This window comes from Ostrea edulis, chromosome 9 (assembly GCF_947568905.1).
Source record: "Ostrea edulis chromosome 9, xbOstEdul1.1, whole genome shotgun sequence".
NCBI classification, from domain to species: Eukaryota; Metazoa; Mollusca; class Bivalvia; order Ostreida; family Ostreidae; genus Ostrea; species Ostrea edulis.
In genome coordinates this window covers 53,078,372-53,098,785 of record NC_079172.1, presented here as the reverse complement: position 1 = coordinate 53,098,785, position 20,414 = coordinate 53,078,372, and the positions used below count along the sequence as shown (strand labels likewise).

The 20,414-nt window shown below is 34.6% G+C and overlaps 2 protein-coding genes across 35 annotated transcripts in view; one reads left to right on the top strand and one right to left on the bottom strand.

Annotated features, from left to right (window-relative positions):
- Positions 1–5,955, bottom strand: part of LOC125660393 (basic salivary proline-rich protein 1-like) — a 57,206-nt gene extending 51,251 nt beyond the window's left edge. For 27 of the 34 annotated variants that reach the window (XM_056149574.1, XM_056149573.1, XM_056149580.1 and 24 more), the window contains exons 1-2: positions 5,757–5,935; positions 3,937–3,999 (exon numbers count right to left, since the gene is read on the bottom strand). In XM_056149574.1, coding sequence (XP_056005549.1) covers positions 3,937–3,999; positions 5,757–5,834 — 141 coding nt within the window. In that variant the 5' untranslated portion in view covers positions 5,835–5,935. Of the gene's footprint in view, positions 1–3,936; positions 4,000–5,756 lie in introns of all 34 variants that reach the window. The other 7 variants (XM_056149591.1, XM_056149596.1, XM_056149586.1 and 4 more) reach the window with 2 other exon arrangements.
- On the top strand, positions 5,922–19,223 carry LOC125660394 (protein MAK16 homolog A-like). Its single transcript, XM_048892204.2, has 10 exons — positions 5,922–6,283; positions 6,459–6,505; positions 10,064–10,173; positions 10,460–10,592; positions 10,705–10,788; positions 11,105–11,159; positions 11,935–12,009; positions 13,949–14,071; positions 15,289–15,354; positions 18,477–19,223. The coding sequence occupies exons 1-10, from the start codon at positions 6,269–6,271 to the stop codon at positions 18,669–18,671; spliced, it is 903 nt and encodes a 300-aa protein (XP_048748161.1). The 5' UTR covers positions 5,922–6,268; the 3' UTR covers positions 18,672–19,223.
- Positions 19,224–20,414: the final 1,191 nt, after the last annotated feature.

The window sequence follows — 20,414 nt, the reverse complement described above, 5'->3', positions numbered from 1 at the left end:
CTCACTTTTCTAAACCATGAATTTCTATAATGCGGACTTTTCAGTAATCAACGAACTGACCTTGTGTTTATCTGTATTTAATGCATGTTACAGTTACAGAGTGAACGACGTAATCTTGACAAGGAAGTATAGTCAGCTACTTAATCACAATGTACTTTAACATCTAAATCACAAGTGTTCTTTGTCATCTACAAGCAACACTGTGACTTCCTCATACTACAGTAGGAGTTGAAACCTCAACTTGTTTATATAGCAATTTTTGTTTCGTTATTCTAATCGGGATCAGAAAGTTTGGTCTACAAAGATAATTTCCTTCGGGATGAAATGAACTAAAGGTAATTGTATACTATCCCCCATAACCCCTTAGCTTCGTACTTCAGTTTCATCCCCCCCTCCCCCCCACTCTCCTTCTCACTCTCTACATGTTAGGCACATAGAACCAAGGGGTATGTTCCCCTCACTTTTAATGGCATATCATATGTGTATTTTGTGTCCTTCCTTTGCATGATATAAAAAAGTGGTACGCTGAGGAGACTACGAGGTTTTTTATTTTTTATTTCGCTCAACTGTCGATTTATTTCCCTGGATAACTACCCCATTTTAACAAACGATCTTACCTGCCTGGCATACAGTGCTTTCCTAGCCAGATGATGATGTTGACTTTTTAGATGTTATGTCCATTTATCGGATATTTATGTCGACTTGTCAGATCTGTATTTGTCGACTAGCTAAATGATTATTTTGACTTTTTTATGTTAACTTGTCAGATCCTTATGTCGATTTGTCAAAAAAATATCGCCAACTGGATGGCGCAAAGTGGACATAGACATGCTTAAACACCGGGTAAGTGAAAAGTCGACAAAAAGATCTGACGAGTCGACATAATGATTTGACAGGACAACATGATTTTGATAAATATCTAAAATCTGATGCAGTGCCACCATACACTAGCAAAACGACATTTACAAACTTTGGAAACGATACATGATGTTGCTTGACCTTTTCTTAATTTTACCCATGTTGCGTCAAATATTTTACAGTCTTACTTTCTCAATACTAAACCTAGATTAGTCCCGAGGTTTTGAAACTGAAAACATAAAGTTAACAATTTACGGTGTTTAACAATGGTGGCATATATCAAATAATTATGTCGACTTGTCGGATGATTTTCTCCACTAGTCACATAATAAAGAAGTTAAAAAAGTAACCGTAAAAAATGCTTTCAACCCCAAATGTGCCATACACGTCACAACATAAAAATCTGACAAAGACAACTCCTTCGGAAATGTTTAATTATCTTGTTCACTAAACATCAACATTTCGATATCAAGAAGTCAAGTTGTCGCTGATTTTAATAATTAAACGACTTTTTTAACTCAGTAAGTCTCCATATAAATGCACTGAACGACATATTTTTCTCATCATGCTCGTAGATCAATCAACGTGATGACTTGTAGCTTATCGACAAAAAATTACGCCAATAAATTAGTAATCGTCCAAGATATTACATAACTTTTTAAAGATGATATTTGTTGTATTTCATGTATAAAAAAAAAAAAAAAAAAAAAAAAAAAATAAGTCGACAATTTTATGCTCTAAATGAATACCTTTGACGATATCTTTTCATTTAATTAACCGAAGTAATTTTGGTAAAAAGCTATTTCTTTTGAGCATAGAATTAACATCTTGTCAGCATTTCATCTTTTAAAAGTCATGTAATAATTATAATTAAATAATTAGGATGACAATCATTTCATTCCAGTACACTCCTCTAGAATTTAGTACTTTTCAATATACAGATCTCACAGTGGGTGAGACAGTTCAACAGAGGATGCACACTGTCTCCTAGTAGGCACCTGATCCCACCTCCAGTATTTCTAAGGATGCATACTATCTCCTAGGAGGCACCTGATCCCACCTCCAGTATTTCTAAGGATGCACACTATCTCCTAGGAGGCACCTGATCCCACCTCCAGTATTTCTGATGCACACTATCTCCTAGAAGGCACCTTGATCCCACCTCCAGTATTTCTAAGGATGCATACTATCTCCTAGAAGGCACCTGATCCCACCTCCAGTATTTCTGATGCACACTATCTCCTAGTAGGCACCTGATCCCACCTCCAGTATTTCTGATGCACAATATCTCCTAGTAGGCACCTGATCCCACCTCCAGTATTTCTGATGCACACTATCTCCTAGTAGGCACCTGATCCCACCTCCAGTATTTCTAACAGTCTCTGTTTGCCCTACACTCAACTTTGTATTCTTTATTGGACATATACAGGTAGATTGATCACTGTTCTTATCTTCAGTTTAAGTCTTTAATGTATTAACAACGCAAAAATTAGTAATGAGAACCACTTATGAATGGTTTAAAAATGAACATACATAAGCACAGGCGGAGTAGAGAGGTTATGGGAGATGCACCCCTGCTAATGGGTTGGAAAAAGTTACTCTGGGCCCATATCGTGAGCTACACCCAATTCCTTTTTTTAACAGAAAAAGAATTTTGCCCTTTTGGAAGTTTTCTGGATCTGCTCTCCACATTTACATATGTGTCATTGCATGCATGTGCATTTGGAAGAATCTCTGAAAGACTATAAAGAATGTCATTCCCAAATTCAGTTTCATAATTTCTAAAGATCACCAGGTAAAAGGGGCATATTGGATTGGTTTTTTTTTTTCCTTTTTAGGTCACCCACAATAATAAAATAAAAATTCTACTTAAGGTAGCTCAAGTGCTACATGTTCATCTTGAAAGGTTTTCAGATCAGTACAAAAATGATTAATTATGAAGGAGATCAAATAAACAGAACAAAAAGATGCAACTTGATCTAGAATGTCTACAAGCTCAACATTACACACAACACACTCAACAACACCTGAACACCACTATATGTATATCCCCCCTCAAATGAGTTGCGAAGGATGACTTTACAAACAATTAACTTTCAAGTGCATTGCAGGTCATGAGGTATACATATTTGACAGTCCTGTGGGATCCGTACCAGTATATAACTAAGTATGAGCTACTCTTTGCACACTTGTGCTTCATACACCCTTAATACACAGAATGTTTTATAAATCCTTCACATATTAAGACCCATTCTGTCTATTACAACACTTTCACAGTCTATCATTAATTTATCATTGTCTCAGACATTGCATGAAATGAAGGTGCAGCTGAAGAACATACACTGTAAACAACATGAAAAAGCTTAGTATTTCACCAAATTTCAACTTCCCGATTCTCATGTAACATTATATGTCAATATCCCAAGCTCATATGTCTTCTTATCATTGAAAAGCGTTACAACTTCCTCGTCTCTCTCCTCTGTATTAAAAGGAGAGGTACAACAGTCACTTTGTTTACTTTGCAAATACACCATTTTACAAGTTTATTCCAAACCATAAATTTGTCATAAATTTAATGCATAATGAGCACTTGACCACAGGTGCTTGTTTTAAGATAAGGTACGTACATCACATGAAATACGGGCTGGTTTAACAACAACAATGGCTAATTTACAATATCAAAATCCACCCTTAAATTCATATCATCTGCAGGTAATACGAAAATGTACTTCTCTGACCAGGTAACCTTCAAATTTCAAAAATTATTGTGTATAATTTTTATTGTATCAATAACTTTCTGTTACCAGGAGAAGTATCTATTGGGTTAGGTCATTTTAGAACCACATTATAATACATTTCAATGTCACCACTTCGTTGCATAAGAGCATATATGTGATATGTAACTTGTATTATTAATTCCCATAAAATTAGTCAGTGTAAACATTAAATAAATGATCAAACTGAAATAATCTGACTGCACATCCAGATCATTGAATGTATAAGTAGAGAACGTGTATCTACAATATACACATATTCTCCTAATTCATTATGTATTTACAATTATAAATCATGACTTACTGCAAATCTTCCACCATCAATGCCATGTTCTCGAAACTGTGAAACAAAATTTCCAAACCGATTCTGAAAAATTGCAGATAAAAACTGTTATTAATTCATGAATTCAATTTCAGTTATAGCATCTTCCATGTATATGTACATTTTAGGAGTTTTTATTGATAACCTGATACATTTATGATTAACTTAAAATAAAATAAATGTGGTACCAAAAACAAGTAAATGTCACGATTTTAGTACAAAGACCTTGTCAGTTTCTATAATACATGTATATCTGACTCTCTTGTCTGTAAAAATATTGAGAATGAATTATAAATCAATACAATTATCATGATTATAGAGTAGTCTTAATTAGCACATTTCTCACTCAGAATAGTTGATGGTCAATAAACTAATTAATTGTGCTGAGGATTGTTACATCTTACAGAATGTATTTTCTGAATCTTGTGGTCTCTGTTATTTGTTCAAGATGGATTAATACATAAATATATTATTGCAGCAGTACACTGTCTATCATAAGCATAAAAGATTGATTTTATACCAGTCAGTGATTTCAATATTACAATTGCCAGAGGTGTTGGTCCTTAAACATACTATGTAGTTTTTGGCCCTTTAACATGTGAAATAATGGTTCCACACCAATTAAGTATCACATCAATAATGTGTCACCGTTTACCTCAGCATTTTACTTAAGACAGTGTGGGCATGCAACATTTTGTAAACCAATTTCACAATTCATCACTGATAAACTTTTTGCTACCGAGATAATCTTATACATTACAGGACTGTTCTGCAACAAAAATATTCACAATGTCACTGGATATCAAGCTCCAGGTAGACCAAAGCTGACATGGGTGAAATTGTAAAACGAGACCTAGAGTCTACAGGATTGGATAGGATCAATCCACTGGATCACCAATTGTGGAAAAACAAACTTTGACCTCGAGAGGACAGCCAGGCCTCACCCTTGCAAAAGGATTAATTTGGCCTGGATAATCAAAATGGATGATGATTGACAAGGTTCTCAGGAAAATTCCTCACTTGCAAATAAGAGTTGGTTTGCAGTATATGTGAATGTTCACTTCTAGATCATGAATGCTTTTCCTATACATGTTAGATGTGCCATGATATACAGCCAATAAAGAACGGTTAGGGTAAAGTGATCCATCATCAGAGGATGGACATTTTTCAAACCCAATCCAACCTCTTCCCCTGATTTTCTAGTGTTTTAAGAACTAGTTCTGAAAGAGAAATACATCATTCTCTTCAGTAATTGGTTAAACTACTACTTATCTATTGTGCAGGCGGCAGTATGTTTTTTATGATTGTCAATATACCTGACATGAATTCACAGCACTTGACCTAATCCATATGTCATAATGGTTATCACTCTCAGACCCCTATATATAGAAAAGCTGTACATTTTGAAAATATACATGTAAATAATTATTACCATGGTTACTGTGAACTACTTTAAACTATTGCTAGAACATTTTTGGTTATTAGCATGTTGAGACTGCCTTTGATCAATGGTGCATGTGGGAGGCTCCATGTTTGTATCAAATTGGAAGAGCGTTCCAATTACCTGGCATTGGTAAGTTACAATTTTGGATATGTTTTAAATATTCATGATGATAAATAAATACATCTTTAACTGTCGTAAATAATTGGTCGCTAACTGTAGATTATGTTATACTATTAAATATTTGAGTTGTTTCTCCTGCACAAACATTTATACCGATATTGTTTCGTATATAGGCCTACTCATGAATATAAATACCATCACGAAGCAGACGATGAGTAAGTATGAACTGCCTTCTTACCTCCATAAGCCATGTGCAGACGTCGTTGACAGTCCATCTCGCTAACTGGCTGTAATCAGGGAGTGGTGTTTTGGACATGATTCCACCAGATCTGTGTCTCTGGTGCAAGAAAGTTTCTTGGTTAAGAACTTCCTTGTTGCTTTTTCTTACATCAAATCACTCGGAGCTCATCTGTTATGTTCTTTGATAATATAAAAACATTCGAGGTTATCTGAATGTACGAATATTCATTTTTAAGATTCTTCATTTTTTTTTCGACAGAAAGAAAAAAAAAGAAAAATTTTCAAATGCAAAATAGAACAATTTCTTCATGTACATGAATTAAAATATGTTTGATATTAATTCATTTTATCAATCAATTATAGAAATTTTGATAACTTTTAGTGAAACATTTATTCGGTTTTGTAATAGTTTGATAGAAACCATATTACCTACTTCCGGTTCTCTTTCACGTGTTGAGAAAATTCAGAAGTGGAATATTTTTCTTTCTTTCTCATCAAAACTGAACTGAAATGCAACACGACGACGTAAGGAACATACATATATTGAAATCTAGGTTTATCAAGCAATATGAACATTTTGTCAATTCGAATATTCTCTGGAAACAATTATGATGAAGACACACATTCAATTTTTTTATCACACAGTTATCGTTTTGTTGTTTAATAAATTTTTGTACATGTTTAAACTGTATTGTTGCAGGTCATATGGAGTATTATAAATGGTTCATTTTGTTCCTTCAAAGTCAGGTTTGTATCAAGTTTGGCACTGTGTACCGTAGGGCTGGGACGATTCGGGGTTAGCTCGATTCGGTTCGGTTTCGATTCAAAACAGCACGGTTCGGTTATTTTCGATTCGGTTCATGTTAGGTCCAATTTATCTAATGACACCACAAAAATTAACAATTTTAATGAGTAACATATTTGATTTGATTTTATTCAAGTTATATAACTATAAGTAGTAATTTGTAAACAGCATATCTATTCATAATGGCATTTTGTAGAGGGCGAAGCCCTCTCACGGCCCGTAGTGCCGTGAGAGCGGAGCTCTCCCTATAGGTAACACGTATATACATGTTTTATTAAAAGGAAAATAATGAAAAACTATACCATACCTATGGAACTTGAAAATTTTGGTACTAATGGCGTCGATTCGAATATTAGCGCGTGGACATGTATTTCTCCATTTTGAATCTCGTCTACCCTAGTTCATGTCATTCTGAGATGTTACATAAAATTCGTAAAAGCATGTAAATCTTATTTTCTTAATCATATATAATCATTCCACGATTAACGCCATGTTTGTTGTTGTGGTTCAAACACTATGTTTGTAAATTTGCTAAATAACGACGCAGAATATGACGTCACAATGTACCGTTTACATCAATTGCGTTATATTTCCCGCGTTCAATATATAGGCGGATCAAATATCCAAAATTAGGATGCTTTGATACAGTTTCGTCCTCGTGCTAACTTTGGGTTGTTTTTGTTCTGTTTTGGATATAGATACTATTGCCAAAATTTGTTTGCTTCGCCCTCAAACACGGTCACGCCGTAAAACATATTAACTTTGATAGAAAAAAGAAAACACTGACAGTCTATCAAAATTTGTTATATTAATGTGCTGCATCAGTTTTGGATTATTAAACAAATCTATAGTGAATCTAAAATGTATATGATATTGTTTTCATTGATATACAACAATTCTATCAATTGAGAGTCTTTGAAAATCTCTCCTTTATTGATTTACTTCTCTCATATTTAACTGTCAAATCTGTGTCATTACCTATGATGTTGATTTCACTCCACCACTGACAGAAATGCTATATGTCATGTAAAGATAAACTGCAATGATCTTACGGACCATATTCCGTTGGTATCTGAGTAGTGAAAATGCTAACTCTCAACACAGTAGTGATTTAAATCTCTGTTGCATAAAAAAAACACATGTTTTCAACATCACTCTGACGCCATATTTGTTGTTTTGGTGTAAGTAAAATCTAAACTGAACTGAACCGAAATCCGGAATTTGTAATCGGTGCATTGAATCGAATGGTATGAATCGCGGTGCACCGCACAGCCCTAGTGTACCGGACTGTACCAGCATTTTGCTCTAGGTTAATCATGATTTAATTTAATTTACACAGGCCAATCGGTAAAAAACCAAGTTTTCCTCCAAATGTAAGAGGTTACTACTGTGAAACACAGCGAATTGTTAGATTTTCATACCACCCTGGGACATTATCTGTACGGGTATGTCGAAGCTACCAATTCTGGCTTTTCTATGGTGATGAGAGAACTTGTGCCAGTATTGTAGCTGACTCAAATATTGATCAATATTAAAAAATCAATGTCAAAGCTACAGACAAGAAAATTATCAAGGCCAACGTAGGGAAATACTACTTTTTAATTGGGAGATGGCGGACAAGGGACATAACTTGCAGGAAGTGATGATACATGTATGTGTATTGCAGACTATATAAAAGATTATCATTGCTCAATGATATAACCTCATCCTCACAAAATATATTTACAAGAACTCAGCTCAACAGTTGCCAGTTCTTCATATATCATATCTTGTGATTATCCCTTTTCAAATAAGAACTGCATTAGAGCCCACTTAGCAAATGAAAATACAAAATTTAGTAGCCCCCCTGAAATCTCTCATATCTAGATATCGGCAAACAAAGAAAAAAATTTGCAGTATTGTGCTGATCATAATCTAATATTTTTGTTATACTGGTCCCCAAAATATAGCGTTAAAATAAGTGCAGTTTATATATATATATGAATGATCGCGTCAATGATTAATGAATTCGTTAAAAAAAATTTGCCAAATTCAAGTCCAAATTTGAATTCCTTAGTGCAAAAACGAAGTTCAAAAAACTTTTTTTTAACAGTTTTTAGAATTCGAAAAAAAATCAGAATGCAAAATGGTGAACAGTTTATGTTCCAAAATATATAGAATCCATTGTTTAGGAAATTGTCACATGTATGTTATTTTCGTAATTCTCCTGAATATTCACGTCATTGGTGTTGATGTGGGAAAACTGAAACTCGTCTGGGGTTGAGAAAGGATATTGATCCTTCCCATTTTACAAAAATATTTAAGCAAGTATGGCATTAAAAAAGACAAACAACTTTTAAAAACATTTTTATTGACATTTTAACCCAGGCCACAGACACTTCGAAATGGGGCTGCCCCTAACACTCATGCTTTTAGAAATATCTTCTTTTTTTTTATCTATATAGTTGACTCATAATTTGATCAGCTTGACTTCACTGTCACCCCCAAGCCCCCGCTTAATTATGCTCAAACACCGCTGGACTTTCTAATAAGTTTTATTACTTGAAAAAAATGGGTGAGTTTCACGTTTTAGCATCCAAGGCGAAAACGCAAATTTCTGTGTGTTTACAGTACACTTAGCAAGAGTAACAACTGCTCATTCATAGTCGCATGCTATTGCATTGTAAAACTTCCCTGATTATTGAATTTCAAATCAGTTGACTCATGATCACCTTTAAATCATTCACAGTAGTAGATGTGTGAAAATCAGATACAGGGAGAATAAAGCCATGGTGAAACTAAGTAGGTCTAGTCAAACAAGTAAATTTTAGACAGAGTCAACCAATGCTGCCAATTAATTGATGATCATTTTCAACTGATTTGACACCACTATCAAGAAGTGATTTTTAGTGTTAACTTATTAACAACCTAAATTTGTATTGCTAATGTAATATCCAACAATCGGGACCAGTATTTAAAGGGACTGATTCACGATTTTCCCCAAAATTTGGTTTTTACTTTAAATGATCAAAACCTACTGTCATTACTCAAGTGTGTTTAAAAGATTTCACATAAAAATTAAGGTAATACATTATCACAGAAGCTCATTTTAGAGAGTTGTTTTGTAAACTAAGATTGCGGTATGTTATTGTTTACAAAGTTTTCGAAAGAAATGGATATCGATCTAAGTTTATTATATCTTTCACATTTCAAGCATTCTTTGGGTAAAATTTGTCATCTAAAAGTTAAAATTTGTGACTGCAAAATTAAGATGCTTAATATTACAAAATTAATATTTCACTGGTTTGTTTGCATACATAAAAAGACTCGAGTCTTTGTTTACATAACACAGATTTAAGGCTAAAATATTGCTTAATATTCTTGCATTCAGAAAGTCAAAATTTTGGCTGGCAACATTAAATGAGATATATTTTTAAAAATGTTTTTAAAAAAAAATTTTAAATCGTGAACCAGTCCCTTTAACTACATAAAACTTGACTAATTTATTGTATTGATTACAGAACAAAATCCCAGAAGTTCTGTAGGAATGAATACAACTTAACAGGCTTGTGTAACAGGGCATCCTGTCCCCTAGCCAACAGTCAGTATGCCACTGTCCGCGAGGAAAAAGGTAAATCCCAAAATGTGTTAAATTGCATGCTTAAGAAACAAGGAAAGTTTTTGAGAACTGTGCATTCAAGTAAAATTTTTATCCTTAAAACTGATCAATCTTATTAAAATTAGGTCCTTTGATCCACTCACTTACGATCGCCAATCTCTGTAGAGTGTAGTGGAACATTTAGAACCCAAGTTGACTTTCTGGTGTTTTACTGTGGTGTGGAGATTTTGTACTAAGAAAGTTTGTCAGTTGGGATCCTTGTGCATAAATAAACTTAAAAATTTGGTGTTTGTTGTAGGTATATGTTATCTTTACATGAAGACCGTAGAACGGGCCGCATTTCCCAACAGAATGTGGGAAAAAGTCAAATTGTCCAGAAGCTATGAGAAAGCTCTGCAGCAGATTAATGAACATCTCATTTACTGGCCAAAGTATGTCTCTTTGTGGTAAAATATAAAGAAAAGATTGACCATGATACACAGTTGTTGTACAGTTTGATTGATTACAGTAACAAAGTTTTTAACTTTTCTTTCTTTATTTCAGATTCATTAAACACAAATGCAAACAGAGGTTTACAAAAATAACACAATACCTTATTCGAATTAGAAGACTTGTGCTGAAAAGAAGGTGAATTCTTAAGTTTTGATGCTATATATTCCTAAATATACTTGAGGAATTTATTGTATAATATAGCGAGACTTATCACTTGCAAAATGAAGTTACTGTTATTTTTAGATTGCTGATATGCTTGTAAAATCCCTTGATCAACTGTCCTCTCACAAATTCATGTTCACAATTAAGTACTAAAAGAATCTACAGTATCGGAGCACATAAAAGACTCAATGTTGAGAAGCTTAAGTTACAAACTTTATTACCAAATATATCACACAACTGCATATTGTGAACACCAGAACGGTATTCTTTATACCATTTTCTCTTATAGGAAAAAACTGGTTCCATTAAGCAGAAAAGTAGAGAAAAGAGAGAGAAGAAAAGAGGTATAGTGTATCAATGTAAATCCTTAGAAAATAATGGTGGGATATTGCACATGCTTTGTCACCACAAGTACCTGCCAAACAACTTATGCACATGTTTTGTTACCACAAGTACCTGCCAAACAACTTGTGCACATGGCCATTAAATATTGTTTTGTTGGTTAATACAGCGTAATACAGTTTCTATGTATTAACTAACAATCTTTGTTGTGCTTATTTTATGATTCGTCACCATTTGTATTCATTTTTCGTTTCATTAAATCATTTTATAGAGATTAGAAAAAAGTTTTAACAAGTAAGTTTTTTTTAACAAAAATGAATAAGGATTGTGGTAAAAGGTAGAATAAATGATGGCTTATTTACATGTGTATTGTTAACTATGTCTATCTCTTATTGTAAATGTGTGTTGGTACTTTAGTTAAATGTGTATTGTACTTTTGACAGTAATTGTGTATTGGTACTTTTGTTAAATGTGTATTGTACTTTTGACAGTAATTGTAAATTGGTACTTTAGTTAAATGTGTCTACTTTTGACAGTAATTGTGTATTGGTACTTTTGTTACCTATACAACATTGTAAATGTGATAGGATGATGAATGTTTTTCTTTATTTTGGTAGGAGAAAGCCTTGTAAATGTGATAGGATGAACAATGTTTTCTTTATTTTGGTAGGAGAAAGCCTTGTAAATGTGATAGGATGATGAATGTTTTTCTTTATTTTGGTAGGAGAAAGCCTTGTAAATGTGATAGGATGAACAATGTTTTCTTTATTTTGGTAGGAGAAAGCCTTAATAGCAGCCAAAATAGACACAGCAATAGAGAAAGAGCTGCTTGAGAGACTGAAATCCGGAACTGTAAGTCTGTAACAGGGTTATCTACCTTGATGGAGATTTGTGTATGATATATCACTATGTTTACTATAGCAGCATGGGTATTGTAGTACAAGTATAGTAATGTGTATTTGTTTATACAAGTATTTGTTTTTATGAAATGACATGTAGGAAAAGAGTGGATATGAAAAAGATATAAAAGTAATACCTGTCTGTTGCTATTTCTAACACTTCTTTTAATGACTTATTTGAATGATCCCCCTTTAAAAATGGGAGCATATTGGTTAGCAACTGTCAGTTGGTTGGTCAGTATGTCAGTCAGTTGGTAGACCAAGAATTGTCCACTCAATATCTTGAGAAGTCTGCTTGACAGACATCAAACTTAATTCACTGGTACTATCAAAGGAGTAGATGACCCCTATTGATTTTTAGCTCACAAGGTGAAGGTTCAAACTACTCTGGGCATAGGAAGATGATACTATTGTCCAGTGAATATCTTGAGAACTCTTTGCTTGACAGACATCAAACTTGGAACACTGATTCTCCCGAAGAAGTACATGTAGAAATAGATGTTCCCTATTAATTTTCAGGTCATGAAGGTCAAACTTTACATAGTAAGATATTGTCTGCTCAATACCTTAAGATTCCTTTGCTTGACTGACATAAAACTTAGTACACTGGTTCTACGTAAAGAATAGATGGCCCCAATTAATTTTGATTTGAAGTCACAAGGTTAAGGGTCAAATTGGACATTGATCAAACAATATCTTGAGAACCCTTTAGTCGACAGACATCAAACTTGATTCACTGGTCCACTTAAGGAGTAGATGACCCATATTGATTTTGAGGTCACAAGGTCAAGGTTCAAACTACTCTGGACATAGGAAGATGATATAATTGTCCACTGAATATCTTGAGAACCCTTTACTTGACAGGCATCAAATTTGGTATGAAAAATTGTTTGCTCAATATTTTGACAACCCTTTGATGACAGACATCAAATTTGTTACACAGGTACCCCCTTAATAGTAAATGTCCCCTACTGGATTTCAAGTCCAAAGGTCATGTGTCAAATGACTGGTTTTTAGCCGAGATGCATAGCAAATCTCGGCTTTTAAATTGGCGAAGGATGGGCGTCCAGTCTGGCGGGCGGCGTCCACGGTTAGCTTGTCCGGTCTCTAACTTTCATACTTTTTGGTGCATCTTTGTTAGACTTACATAACATGATCACATCCAAAAGAGGAAGGTTCTTATTTATTTTGAGGTCAAAAGGTCAAGGTCACTTTGTCACTAAATGCCATAGATTTGAGCTTGTCCAGTCTCTAACTTTCATACTACTTGGTGCGTCTTTGTCAGACTTTCATATTTTTATCACATCCAAAAGAGGAAGGTTCCTATTCATTTTGAGGTCAAAGTCTCTTTTTCACTATATGCTGTAGATTTGAGCTTGCCTCTAAATTTTATACATGTACTTGCTGGTGCATGTTTATCAGACTTCAAATCCTGATGACATTCAAGATTCATGTTGCTTTTGAAATCCAAAGGTCAAGGACATTATCACACTAAATACCTATTGCGGCCATTCAAAGCTTCATACTTATAAACTATAAACTTATAAACTATATTAAATACGTGCATGTTTTTACTTCATGAATGCAGGCATGCATAATTTTCCAAACTGCAACTCGGCCATACGCATCTTTGATGCGTTTTAGCGATTTTTTTAAATATCTGTTTGGTATCTTGAGAGATCAAACTCAGTATTGTTGCCTTTGATTAATAATTAACTTTGTTTTTCACTATCATTACAGACATTCTAAATTCAAAATTGATCCTTTTCAATATTGCCACACTTCTAAAACATTTCTTTTCATCTTTTTTTCCTTTGGATGACTTCTTTGAATGACTTATTTTCTGGCACTTCTTTGAATGACTTATTTTGGATGATTGTGTCTTTAAACAGTATGGAGAAATTTACAACTTCCCAAGCCATGCATTTGATAAAGTGATGGATGAAGAAGTTGAGGAAGAATCAGAAAAGGAAGGTGAAGATGAGGAGGAGCTGGAAGAAGAGGAGGAAGATGAGGTTTGTGATCATTTTCTGGTTTGTTTAGCTTTTTTCAGAGTGGGGCCATGATAGGGGTTCAAATATCTACATGCAGTACACATGTATGGGAAATCGTATATTCAACACATGACAAGGGGGCATGGGGTTGGGGGTAGATTAGGACCTCAGTAAAGAATCAAAGTTTTACATTAGACATGGATGGGGTTGGGGGTAGATTAGGACCTCAGTATAAAGAATCAAAGTTTTACATAAGACATGGATGAGGTTGGGGGTGGATTAGGACATCAGTAAAGAATCAAAGTTTTACAAGGGGACAAGCTGCTAAACATCATCAATTTCAAAATTCTTCCAGCTGCAAATCTGTAAATAGAAAAATTAAATGAACAATAAACAGGGATTCAAAGTTTTGTTTCAAAAATAGATTATATAGGAAATTTAAAGAAATTCTTTTCAAGAGTCAAAGGGTCACACTAAATTATGTGGATATGCAGGCATCCCCAAGTATATAAACAATTGGATTTTTTCTTTAAATGATGGACCCAGGGGTCAGGGTGGGCTAGAGTTATCACTGGTTCAAATCAAGTACAGTACTGGATGGGGTTAACCCTTCACCTTGCATACAGAAACAATCCATATATTGTATACTAATCACGATGGCGAATCACGTGACTTTGACGTGATCAATTACACGTAAAAATGGCAACAAAAGTCAACACAAGGGAAAATTCAAACGAGTAAGTATCACCTTTGTCAATAACGATTGTCACATAACTTTTAGAATTTTGTCAGGAACAAATCTATTCTAAAATGGCAGTTCTACATGTGATAGAAGCAGGGAATACAGACAGTTTTTTGTCAGTTGGAAAGTTGTTAACTGAAACCAAAAGAAATGTGTAATTGATCATGTCAAAATCGCATGATTCGCCACCGTACTAATGTCAAATGGTGACTGAAAGGTGCTGTGGCATCATCATTTTATTGAATACTTATTATCCTTGATCTCTTGGCAATACTTATTAAACCGTAAAATCAAGTATTCAACAAAGTCACAATATTTGCTGATAAAAAAAACAACAACATGGAACACTATCTTTCCATAAAATTTCCTCACGATAAAACTCGTTTTTTTTTATCCACAAAATTTGATGTCATTGAAAATTGATGAAACCACAGTTTGTAAGTTGAGAATTTGGGAAGCAATAAGAAATTATATTAATATATTTTATCTGTCTTAGGAGGAAGGCGAAGTAGAGTATGTGGCTGAAGAGGACTTTGAAGAAAGTGATTTATCAGACTTGGAGGTATGCTTCAATTGATTTTCTGTTAGGTGATTAAATTATAGGAAAAATTGAAGTTGAGAGGTTAGTGAAAATTCCTCAGCAATAGTTAAACCGGAATAGAGCCGTGAAAGTTTTATGTGGGAATTATTTAGAAATCATCAAAAGCAGGACTATAACATGGGTTTGTCTAACAAATATGCAAGTATTCTGCTGTAAGGCATCATCGATAACTCATGTGTGCTTTCAATCGATTCCCTCTGTGAACTCGAAACCGTGGTCTGTGATGGGTATCAGGTAGATTCATCTTTATTAGTCCCTTACCAATGAAGTTAAAGGGGACTTTAAGTTTGCATTCTGTCCGGTAAATCAGTTTTTTGCACTTTTTTCTCTGTTATTGAAGAGATTTATTTCATATTTGGTATATTGCTTTGCCATAACATGTTACAAGTCCCAATTATGTCTTGATCCGTTGATTTTTCACTAAGTTGTGGCCCTTGGACTTAGAAAAATAGTATGAATTATCAGTTTTCCACACTTTTTTGTTGTACTTGCAGATGTTCACTTGATATTTGGTACATTTCTTTACCATAACAAGTCACAGATCAAATTCAAATTTCGTCTCAGTCTGTTTATTTTTCACTAAGTTGTGGCCCTTGGACTTACAAAAGTTGCATGATTTATCAATTTTCCAGACTTTTTTTTGTTGTGCTTGCAGATGTTCTTTTGATAATTGGTACAGTTTAGTTTGCTTCTACAAATTTGATAAGAACTAGTGGAGTCACATCCATACCAGTTTAAAATTTACATCCAAGTTTCTTATTTTTGTAGATAAGAATACTACACTCATTAAAACTTCTAGCATAGTAATACAACAATGTAGCTAAATTATTCATGATCACCTACATTTCACAGAGCATTGTCTTGGTTAAACACCTAAACCTAATTATAAATTTGTCTTTTTTTTCTGGTCTGGTCTTTGTACCTGAATAGTAGTTGATTTCTAACCATTCCTATCCTGGTTCCCCAATTTTCCCTTTTACCATAACCTGAAGTACATAATGAACTTAGAATATTGTTGTGGTCCAATAATTTTTGTGACTGGTAGGGGACTATGTATTGCCATGTAATACTCTCAGAATTCTTGTTCTTGTGGCCAAGGAAAGGCTTTGATTGAAGCTAAGGGTTTATATAGGAGTGTATGTGATAAATCTCCTTTAATGAGAGTTCTGTTAGATTCACTTCTAAGTGTATAATGCATGATGATCAAGGTTTTGCCTTAATGTTGTTGTTAAATTAGTTTATACTTAAAAATTCAGAAAACAATAACAAAATCACAATAGCAGATGTCTGGGTAACAGCCAAAACACCGTAGCTTTCCCCCTGAATTTACACACTGCAATCACATGATTTCAAAGTTCACCTCCCAAATGTTAAGATTCCTTCTAATGTCCCTGGGAGGTAAGGTTATAATGTTAGATTCCTTTTGATGTCTCTGGGAGGTAAGGTTATATTAGATTCCTTCTGATGTCTCTGGGAGGTAAGGTTATATTAGATTCCTTCTGATGTCCCTGGGAGGTAAGGTTATGTTAAATTCCTTCTGATGTCCCTGGGATGTAAGGTTATAATGTTAGATTCCTTTTGATGTCTCTGGGAAGTAAGGTTATATTAGATTCCTTCTGATGTCCCTGGGAGGTAAGGTTATGTTAGATTCCTTCTGACGTCCCTGGGAGGTAAGGTTATATTAGATTCCTTCTGATGTCCCTGGGAGGTAAGGTTATATTAGATTCCTTCTGACGTCCCTGGGAGGTAAGGTTATGTTAGATTCCTTCTGACGTCCCTGGGAGGTAAGGTTATGTTAGATTCCTTCTGATGTCTCTGGGAAGTAAGGTTATATTAGATTCCTTCTGATGTCCCTGGGAGGTAAGGTTATGTTTGATTCCTTCTGATGTCCCTGGTATGTAAGGTTATAATGTTAGATTCCTTCTGATGTCCCTGGGAGGTAAGGTTATGTAAGATTCCTTCTGATGTCTCTGGGAGGTAAGGTTATGTAAGATTCCTTCTGATGTCTCTGGGAGGTAAGGTTATGTTAGATTCCTTCTGATGTCTCTGGGAGGTAAGGTTATAATGCTGGATTCCTTCTGATGTCCCTGGGAGGTAAGGTTATATTAGATTCCTTCTGATGTCCCTGGGAGGTAAGGTTATGTTAGATTCCTTCTGATGTCTCTGGGAGGTAAGGTTATATTAGATTCCTTCTGATGTCCCTGGGAGGTAAGGTTATATTAGATTCCTTCTGATGTCCCTGGGAGGTAAGGTTATGTTAGATTCCTTCTGATGTCCCTGGGAGGTAAGGTTATATTAGATTCCTTCTGATGTCTCTGGGAGGTAAGGTTATATTAGATTCCTTCTGATGTCCCTGGGAGGTAAGGTTATGTTAGATTCCTTCTGATGTCCCTGGGAGGTAAGGTTATATTAGATTCCTTCTGATGTCTCTGGGAGGTAAGGTTATAATGTTAGAGTCCTTCTGATGTCTCTGGGAGGTAAGGTTATGTTAGATTCCTTCTGATGTCCCTGGGAGGTAAGGTTATAATGTTAGATTCCTTCTGATGTCCCTGGGAGGTAAGGCTATATAGTATTTTGGAAATAGCCAACAAAGGAGAAGGACCCACAAAATAGACAAGTGTGACTGAGCTGAGTTTTATGCATTAGAAAGATTACCACCCACCTAGACACAACAGGCTTAACTATTATCAAAGTTGAATTACGTAAGTCTGTAGTTTCTTGCATTTTTTTTTTTTTTAATTTGTGTTTTAATACAGTAGATATGAATTCCTGCAATGTGTAGATTAGGTTCACAAGACAACCATAGTACAGATAACACCTTGTTATTGGAAATATTGCTTAAATTCTGGTTTGTTAATCGTCATAAAATGAATCAAAATTAAACTTAATTCTGGTACCTTTAAAGTGTAGAAATCAGTCGTGTGTTGGATTTTCAGGTTATATATTCTACAGCTTAGAATGGCCTTGCAAGAAACCAGAAAATTTATAGAGCTAAACAGTTGTAAAAGCATGTTTCAAATTCTAAGAATACGGTGTTCCGTCTGTAACTCTTAAGTCTTCTATTGCCAAAATTATTTTTGTAGGACACTGATAGGCTTCAGGGTGATGACAGTGATGAGGATAATGAAAGTAGTAGTGAAAGTAGCTCAGATGAGGGAGGAACTATTAAAGGAAAGGGGAAGAAGCTTGCAGCCAAGAGGAAACGTCCCAGAGTGGAGATAGAGTATGAACAGGAAACAGATCAGCCATCAACCTCCAAGGTCAAAGCAAAGACATGATAAGAGGAAGTGATGGAGCACAGACATGAGACGAGGAAATGATAACGTGTCTTTATTTTACATCAGTTGTATTTTTTAGTTTTTTCAAATGTGCCACTGATGAGGAAACTTCAATCACAAACATCTAGAGGAGGTTCAGAAAGGTTGAAATAGGATTTCAATCTGGTAAATCTGATTTTCCTTTCTATAAAATGGTGCTTGCATGAGTTTAACAATGTGCAAAAATTGTACACTTCCTTACCAGTGTTGTATGCACTGTTTAGTACATTTTGTACACATGAGTGCATAAAATTGTATTTAAAATGAAATAATGTTACGTTTGTACAAAGATACATTGTATTGCAGTCATATTGAAGGTGAATAGGCAATCTCTTCATACATGTTACAGAGAAGAATAAATATTGTCATTTACTCTATATAGAAGCTTCTGTTTATTTTAGATTCATAGAAATTTTTAAAAAAAATTTTTTTTTGGTAAACAAGGAATTTCACTTGTTCTTTGTTGACTATTATTGGGTTTGTTTTAAATTTGAATAAAATTATAAAAACTTTGACAGTGTTCAAATCATTTGGACTTATAATGCACATTTAATAATCATTCGGACTGACAGTGGACATGTTGGAATCATTCAGACTGACAGTGGACATGTGTTAATCATTCAGACTGACAGTGTACATGTGTTAATTATTCAGACTGACAGTGTACATGTGTTAATCATTCAGACTGACAGTGTACATGTGTTAATTATTCGGACTGACAGTGTACATGTGTTAATCATTCGGGCTGACAGTGGACATGTGTTAATCATTCAGACTGACAGTGTACATGTGTGAATCATTCAGACTGACAGTGTACATGTGTTAATTATTCGGACTGACAGTGGACATGTGTTAATCATTCGGACTGACAGTGGACATGTGTTAATCATTCGGACTGACAGTGGACATGTGTTAATCATTCGGGCTGACAGTGTACATGTGTTAATCATTCAAACTGACAGTGTACATGTGTTAATCATTCAGACAGACAGTGTACATGTGTTAATTATTCAGACTGATAGTGTACATGTGATAATCATTCAGACTGACAGTGTACATGTGATAATCATTCAGACTGACAGTGGACATGTGTTAATCATTCGGGCTGACAGTGTACATGTGTGAATCATTCAGACTGACAGTGGACATGTGTTAATCATTCGGGCTGACAGTGTACATGTGTGAATCATTCAGACTGACAGTGTACATGTGTTAATCATTCAGACAGACAGTGTACATGTGTGAATCATTCACTGACAGACTGACAGTGTACGTGTGTTAATCATTCAGACTGACAGTGTACATGTGTTAATTATTCAGACTGACAGTGTACATGTGATAATCATTCAGACTGACAGTGTACATGTGTTAATTATTCAGACTGACAGTGTACATGTGTGAATCATTCAGACTGACAGTGTACATGTGTGAATCATTCAGACTGACAGTGTACATGTGTGAATCATTCACTGACAGACTGACAGTGTACATGTGATAATCATTCAGACTGACAGTGTACATGTGTGAATCATTCACTGACAGTGTACATGTGATAATCATTCAGACTGACAGTGTACATGTGTTAATTATTCAGACTGACAGTGTACATGTGTTAATCATTCAGACTGACAGTGTACATGTGTTAATTATTCAGACTGACAGTGTACATGTGTTAATCATTCAGACTGACAGTGTACATGTGTT